Source organism: Pyrus communis, chromosome 1 (assembly GCF_963583255.1).
Source record: "Pyrus communis chromosome 1, drPyrComm1.1, whole genome shotgun sequence".
NCBI classification, from domain to species: domain Eukaryota; kingdom Viridiplantae; phylum Streptophyta; class Magnoliopsida; order Rosales; family Rosaceae; genus Pyrus; species Pyrus communis.
This window is the reverse complement of record NC_084803.1, coordinates 33,898,829-33,906,253: the sequence shown is the minus strand read 5'-3', so window position 1 is coordinate 33,906,253 and position 7,425 is coordinate 33,898,829. Positions and strand designations below refer to the sequence as shown.

The 7,425-nt window shown below is 38.0% G+C and overlaps 2 protein-coding genes across 2 annotated transcripts; both read left to right on the top strand.

Moving 5' to 3' along the window:
• Positions 1–4,661: 4,661 nt before the first annotated feature.
• Positions 4,662–5,555, top strand: LOC137726282 (uncharacterized). The gene is made up of 2 exons (XM_068465188.1): positions 4,662–4,718; positions 4,818–5,555. The coding sequence occupies exons 1-2, from the start codon at positions 4,662–4,664 to the stop codon at positions 5,553–5,555; spliced, it is 795 nt and encodes a 264-aa protein (XP_068321289.1).
• A 744-nt stretch (positions 5,556–6,299) lies between these two features.
• Positions 6,300–7,055, top strand: LOC137726272 (uncharacterized). The gene has a single exon (XM_068465176.1). The coding sequence runs from the start codon at positions 6,300–6,302 to the stop codon at positions 7,053–7,055; it is 756 nt and encodes a 251-aa protein (XP_068321277.1).
• Positions 7,056–7,425: the final 370 nt, after the last annotated feature.

The following is a 7,425-nucleotide window of genomic DNA, read 5'->3' as shown; positions in this document are numbered from 1 at the left end:
GTTTTGACACCAAAAAATTAACTATATCGGCATACCAAGGTGTACTAACCTTTATGGACAGCAATTGTTCATCGGGGAATGTCTCGGCAATGGGTAGGGCTTCTTCATTGTGCACCATTCGGCTTAGGTGGTCAGCCACCACGTTTTCACTTCCCTTCTTGTCCCGAATCTCTATGTCGAACTCTTGAAGTAGCAACATCCATCGAATTAGCCGTGGCTTGGCCTCCTTTTTAGTGAGCAAGTACTGCAGAGCTGCATGATCAGTGAAAACAATTACTTTAGTACCAATTAGATATGATCGAAATTTATCTAAAGCAAAGACAACGGCAAGAAGTTCTTTTTCCGTAGTGGAGTAGTTCAATTGTGCATCGTTCAATGTCCGTGAGGCGTAGTAGATGACATGCGGCCTCTTGTCCTTTCTTTGTCCTAAAACAGCTCCTAAAGCATAGTCGGACGCATCACACATGAGCTCGAAAGGTAGACTCCAATCTGGTGGAACAATGATGGGTGCCGTGGTCAACAACTCCTTAAGTTGGTTGAATGATGCCGTGCACTCCTTGGTGAATTCAAACATCATGTCTTTTTGTAGGAGACGGCAAAGAGGTTGTGCAACCTTCGAGAAATCCTTGATAAACGTACGACAAAATCCTGCATGGCCAAGAAAAGAACGAACCTCTCTAACCGAAGTTGGAGAGGGTAAGTGACGTACAAGATCTATTTTCGACTTATCAACCTCAATACCGTTTTCAGAGACTATATGACCTAAAACTATGCCTTGTTTAACACAACCTTTCTAACTTGTTGATTATGCTTGGAAAGAAATTGCATAAGCTCCAAATAATTACCCTTATTGCTTGATTTCAACAATTCATTGTGGCCACGAAAAGGCAAACCTTGTCCCAACAACCATCTTGTGCACTCAATAAAGTACGATAATTAATGCGAGCTTCATCGGTTTGCTTAATCACAAATGTTTCAATGTGTTGTTTTTGTGTCATCAAATCTCTAGCTTGTTGTACAGCCTTATTATGAAGACTTCCAACACCTCCCTTATGGACTCGAAGATTTTCGGGTCCCTTCTTCCAATTTGTAAACTCTATCTCAGTGAAGACATCACTTCCAGTGTTATACATTTGATCAAAATCACATTTGAAAAGATAACAATAACGGCAAAATGCAACATTTTTTGATATACTATACTCCAACCACTTGAACTTATCAAACCAACCGATGATAAGACATTGATTGTCACTAACCTTTCTTGGCATGATGTGGTCTCTAGGTTGACAAGGATCAATTTGGAGATAGTGTCTACAAATTCCTTCATGATAATTAGGTGGATAATCAAGCATTCGACGTCTATGCGCAGGGTCTGCAGGAAGATTAGCCAATATTTCATCCAACTCAGTGGCCTCACTTTGTTGTGACCTACTCGGAATATTTGAAGGAGAACTTCTTGGAATATTTGAAGGAGGATGAGGACTACTCGGAATATTTGAAGGAGAAGGACTATCTGAAATGTATGAAGGAGGATTTAAGCATTGTTTCTTATAGTATTGTTCCATTATGCAACTGTAAAATGGAAAGAAAAAAAAAATCTTAGACTCTTAACTAATCATATTCATATGAATACAACCAATCAATTCAACTAATCATCAAGAATTCAAATTTTAATTTTCACCCTAAAAAATAATTTCATAATTTCATATCAATAATCATAGAAGCATATGATTCACATCAATAATCAATAACCAATAACCATATTAGTGCATTACCATATTATTCTATACCAATTAAACAAAATTCGTAATAAATAATTAATTAGGGTTAGGGATTATACATATAGGAATTAAAAAATTTACCTTTAAAGAATGGAAGCTGACGGCTCAGTGGCTAGAGAATGGCTTGTGAGTTGTGATGGCAGCAAGTAGCCAACGGGAATAGAAATTGAAAACCCTTCCATTCCGTTGGTGTTGCAACTTGGTTGGCTATTGCTGGGATTTTGGGAGCAGCAGGACCTCACCTCTCTGTCTAATTGGTGAATGGGTTATGGGAGGGATTGAAGAAAGTAGGGGAAACGGGTGGGGGACAAGGCGACACGCACGCGGTCCCCCCTATATAATTTTTTTTTTAAATATCCAAAACGGCGCCATTTGACTTAAAAAAATTTAAATTTTTTTACCAAACCAAAATGATGTTGTTTTGGCTTGGATTTTTTTTTTTTTTAAAAAAAAGCTAATCTGCTGTTGCTGCGCAACAGAACAGATAACCCAACACTGTCGGCAACAAAAACAGAGGATGAAGCAGTGGGTTTTCCGGCGAGGGGAGTGGCGAACCCGGATCTCCAGTGCTATTTCCCGGCGAGGGGAATGGCAGTCGCCACTCCTTGCCCTCACGTGGCTTCGCCACTGACCTCGACCGAAATCAAGGCGTGCTGGTCGTCACGTAAGGGTGACGTAGCCATGTGCACAGTGCGGAAGCAAAAATAATAATAAAAGTATGAATAAATAAAAACCAAACTACCAAAAGCTAGTTAAAGTAACACACTAGTGTGAGACTAAAAGTGATAGACAAAATTCAGAGCATAGAAAGCCTAAGTGCAATCTAGAAGAACGAATACTAATTACACAACACCCAAAGGTGATCCTACATTTGTGTTGTTTTGTCAGAACCATCGTTAAGTCCTTGTGAGCCATCAAAACGCTTTTAACTAGCACCTAGAGGGGCGCAAAACAGAAAGTGTGAGTGGGCAAAAACAAAGCTTTTCAAAATCATTTCATTCTCCAAAAGTTCTAACCCCTCTCCATAAAACCTGTATAATTTCCCAAAAAATAGAATATATATATATATATATATATATCGAAATCATGCTTAGAATAACAACATTCGTACATATGCCATATCGATTATCTCAACATAAGATGTAAGTAACCTAGGTAATGTCAATCAATGCAAATGATATATCAGCCGGAGTCACCTGACATGACCTGTACGGCTGAATCTAGAGCTCACATCCACATCTCAACAACTATACCTGCACACGAGTTGGAACCACCTAAAGTGGTCTGTACGATAGGCTGGGTGTAAATAAATACGCTCAAGTGCTACGATCACGTAGTGCGAGTCACCTACGAGTCGGAATCACCTAGTGTGATCTGTATGACAGGCTGGCACCTACCTTGGATTCAAGGTGAGCGTGTGGTGCGGGAGGTGAACGATCACGTAAAGGCTATGCCCTAACTCTGGGCGGGAGCACTAACACCAGGGTGCAGGTTTATGAGCTCTCAATTCATCTCACATAACCATTAATTCACAACCATAATCTATAAACTTACTTGGTACCTGTAGGTCTGCAGCACCAATCATAAATATTTACAACTACTAACACATAATTAAATAAGCAGGCACTTTGCATGGCATTTTAAAACATATAAACATTCAATTTCATTTTCTGGGAAAACTCTCAAGTATATAGGTATATAAGGAAAACCAAAAGCCCACTCACTGGTATGTGGAAGGGTCGTAGCCCCTGAGCTTCGTGTCTGTGCTCGTCCTCAGGATAGGTCTTATCTATATGCGAAACAACTATAGAAACGTCAATTTAATGCACATAACCAAAATTAGGTAATAACTTCTTATACAATGCTTAAATGAGACGTTTTAATATACCAACGTGATCTACTCAACCTCACGAACATCCCCATATTTTAAAAATAATTTTCTGAGGTCTCACGCGCCCCCACGCATCGGCCAAGGCATGGCCAGACGCGCCGGCCACGCGCAGGCACGTGCTTGGTACATGAACAGAATCCCTAATGGCGTTAGGGAATATTCCGTCCAAAAGCAAGTATATTCCATTAAAACTAACGTAACGCTGTTAACTACCGTTAGGAATATTCCGTTAGAGTTGACGAAATATTCGTTGTCTTCTCCGGTGATCCTCGCCGGAGCCGTCGCCGGCCGCCATCTGTGTCGCCAGAAACTGGGAAAATTTTCAAATCTTCATATCTTCTTCATTTCTTAACCAAATTCTATGAAATTTGTACCAAAATGGAGCTTACAATGAGTAGAATAAAACCTTACCACTTTGAAACCCCAAAAATGCCAGAATCTCGCTGGAGAAATCTCACAAAATCCGGTCAACCTTAAAGCTTGCTATCCCGACGTCGAAAATCCTTCAAACTTATTCCTCGAGCTTCGTGAGAAGATTCTAAAGCTCCCTATAACCTCAAACTCGATGAAACCTCCGTGATCACCGGTGCATAAACAGTGCATGAAAACTAGGTTCTCGGGTTTTCGAGGCTTTCCTCAGGAGCTTGCAAGGAGTTCGAATCTTACCTTCTAGACATCAATCCGTGCGTGGAAGGTTGGTTTTGAAGTTCATCCGTACACTTGCAAGGGAAATGGAAGAAAATTCGAGAGAAAGAAGAGAGAGGGAGTCACGAGGAAAAAGGGATGGGTGTATATAAGTGTGTGTGTGGTCCAAATGGCAACCCACCAACCAAAACAAATCAAACACCCTACAATGCTAATTAACGTCTAGGGGCAAAATCATCTTTTCCCACTAACGTTACAAATAATTCGGGACGGGCTGTCACAACACGGACTATCATGTTCATGCTTACTATAATTTAATTGTTACCTTGTTTAAGATATAAAAGATGGCACCTACTAGAAAATATCCATCTGGCTACTTGAAGCGACAAAGAAAAAGAAGGGTTGAACAATTGACTCAGTCTCAAAAAGGAGCTATTGATAGGTTTTTTGTTAAATAAAAAGAACCACAAAGTTCAGTGGATGATTTAGTTAATGAACAGCACATTGACAATGAGAAATTAGTTGATGATTTGGGCCATGATGAAATTAATGACATTCTTGAAGAGAATGATAATTATGAGGATGCTCTTAATGCCTTCATTGGACAATCGAGTGAGTCCATTCCCTCAAACATTTATGATCCTCAAATTTGGGATAGTCTTGATCCCAAATGGATTGATTTGTTAGCAGAAAAAGGTCCTATAAGAGATCTATCAATTGAGAAAGGTGCTAAAGATCAGTTTAATAGGCGTTTTAATGCAGCCTTTTACACTCGATACTTGTCCAATGGAGAGAAACATGATAGAGATTGGCTAGTGTATTCAAAATATATTGATAAAGTGTTCTGTTTTTGTTGCAAATTGTTCAAGAAAGGGCCTCTCAAAGGTCAATTAGCAAATGAGGGCTACAAAGATTGGACACATCTCAGTGTGAGGCTTAAAGAGCATGAAATCAGTTCTGATCACATCTCAAACATAACCACTTGGATTGATTTGCGTCTTAGATTGGAAAAAAATGAAACAATTAACAAAGCTGTGCAGGACCAGATCAAGAAAGAAAAAGAGCATTGGAGGGAGTTACTACGAAGGTTGATTTCCATTGTGAAATATCTAGCTAAATACACTTTGGCATTTCGTGGAACGAACGATACGCTTTATGAAGAAAGCAATGGAAATTTTATGGGCCTTGTTCAAATGATGGCTGAATCTGATCCACTGATAAAGAAACATCTTCAATGATTTTAAAAAAAATGAGATTCATTACCATTATCTTAGTTATACCATCCAGAATGAATTGATATTGTTGATATCTTGTGAAATCAAAGCTGCAATCATTCAGAAAATAAAAGAAGCTAAATATTTTACTGTGATACTTGATTGTACACCTGATATTAGCCACCAAGAACAGATGACTTTGATCTTAAGATGTGTGGATGTGAATAGTACTCCAATAAAAGTAAAAGAATATTTTTTTGCAGTATCTGAATGTGAATAACACATCCGGACAAGGATTGTTTGAAGAGTTACAAAATGTATTAAAAGCTCTTGATCTTGATATTGATGATGTGAGAGGACAAGGACATGATAATGGATCAAATATGAGAGGGAGACACCAAGGGGTACAGAAAAGGCTTTTGGATATAAATCATAGGGCAATGTACACTTCATGCGGTTGCCATAGTCTCAACTGAACACTTTGCGATATGGCAAACTCTTGTGGCAAAGCTAAAGACTTCTTTGGAATAGTACAACATATTTACAGCTTGTTCGTTAATTCTACAAAACGATGCCAAATTCTGAAAGAAAATATAAAAAGACTGACTCTCAAATCATTGTCGGCCACACGATGGGAAAGCCTCCCAACCTGTACAAATAAAAAAGGCTTTACTCCAACTAGTAGATAGTGACAATGACTTGGTAACAAGAAGTGCAGCTAAATCTTTAGCAACATATGAAATTGGGAATTTTGAGTTTTTATTGGGCATGACTATTTGGTACGAAGTATTGGCTACTGTTAATGAGGTTAGCAAAGACTTGCAATCTAAGAACATGCATATTGATGTTGCTATAGAACAAATGCAAGGATTGATTGCTTATTTTGAAAAGTACAGAGAAACTGGGTTTACAGAGGCCATGATTAATGCTAAAAAACTTGCTATTGAAATGAAAATTGATTCTGTGTTTCCGGAAAAGCGTCAAGTTCGTAGAAAAAGACACTTTGATGAGAATGATGATGAATCATCCCAATCAACTGAACAATCAGCTGATGAATCTTTTAGGGTTCATTACTTCTTATATATAATAGATCAAGCTATTGGTTCATTGAAGAGAACGTTTGAAGAATATCAAGCATATGATAATATATTTGGGATTTTATTCACTTCAGAAAGTTTGAATTCGATGGACAATGATAAATTGAAAGATTGTTGTGACCGTCTTCAAAACTTTCTTAAGAAAGGTGAGTTCTTTGATGTTGATGGGGATGCATTATTTGTAAAGTTGAAGCTTTTACAAGAGCATTTGCCGAAAGAAATGAAGACATCCATTGACATATTGAACTATTTGAAGAGGATGCGTTTGTTTCCCGACTGCAAGCATTGCGTACAGAATTTTGTTAACTGTACTTGTTACCGTTGCATCTGCGGAAAGAAGTTTCTCAAAGTTAAAGTTATTAAAATCCTACTTACGATCAACTATGTTGCAGGAAAGGTTAAATGGACTTGCTTTGATATCGATTGAAAGTGGTTTTTTTTACAAAATTGATTATGAAGGGTTAATTGATGATTTTGCAGCAAAGAATGCACGAAGAAGTATCTTTAAGTGAAATTTCAATGCTAGACTTTTCTAAGTTTTGTTTATTTGGTTTCTTAAGATTGAACAAATTGTTGATTATTTAATAATATGGTTATTTTTGTACCTTTCTTTACATTTAATGATGATTAGTTTGAGTTTTAAAGTTTGTTTCGATATTGCTTTTGAGCATCAATACTTTGTTCAATTTTTCTTTTCAAGATTGTCTTAAGAAAGGCTCCTTTTATAAATTTGGCACAGGGCCCTTGAAATGTCATAGACGGCCCTGGTCGAATGTACAAGTTTTCTGAATGAGTAA

What these genes read in the sequence shown, in the direction of transcription:
- LOC137726282 (XM_068465188.1), top strand. Translation starts at nt 4,662, where the DNA reads ATGGCACCTACTAGAAAATATCCATCTGGCTACTTGAAGCGACAAAGA. An exon ending in AGCGACAAAGAAAAAGAAGG is followed by an intron (nt 4,719 to 4,817) that starts GTTGAACAATTG and finishes GTTAATGAACAG; the next exon opens with CACATTGACAATGAGAAATT.
- LOC137726272 (XM_068465176.1), top strand. Translation starts at nt 6,300, where the DNA reads ATGACTATTTGGTACGAAGTATTGGCTACTGTTAATGAGGTTAGCAAA.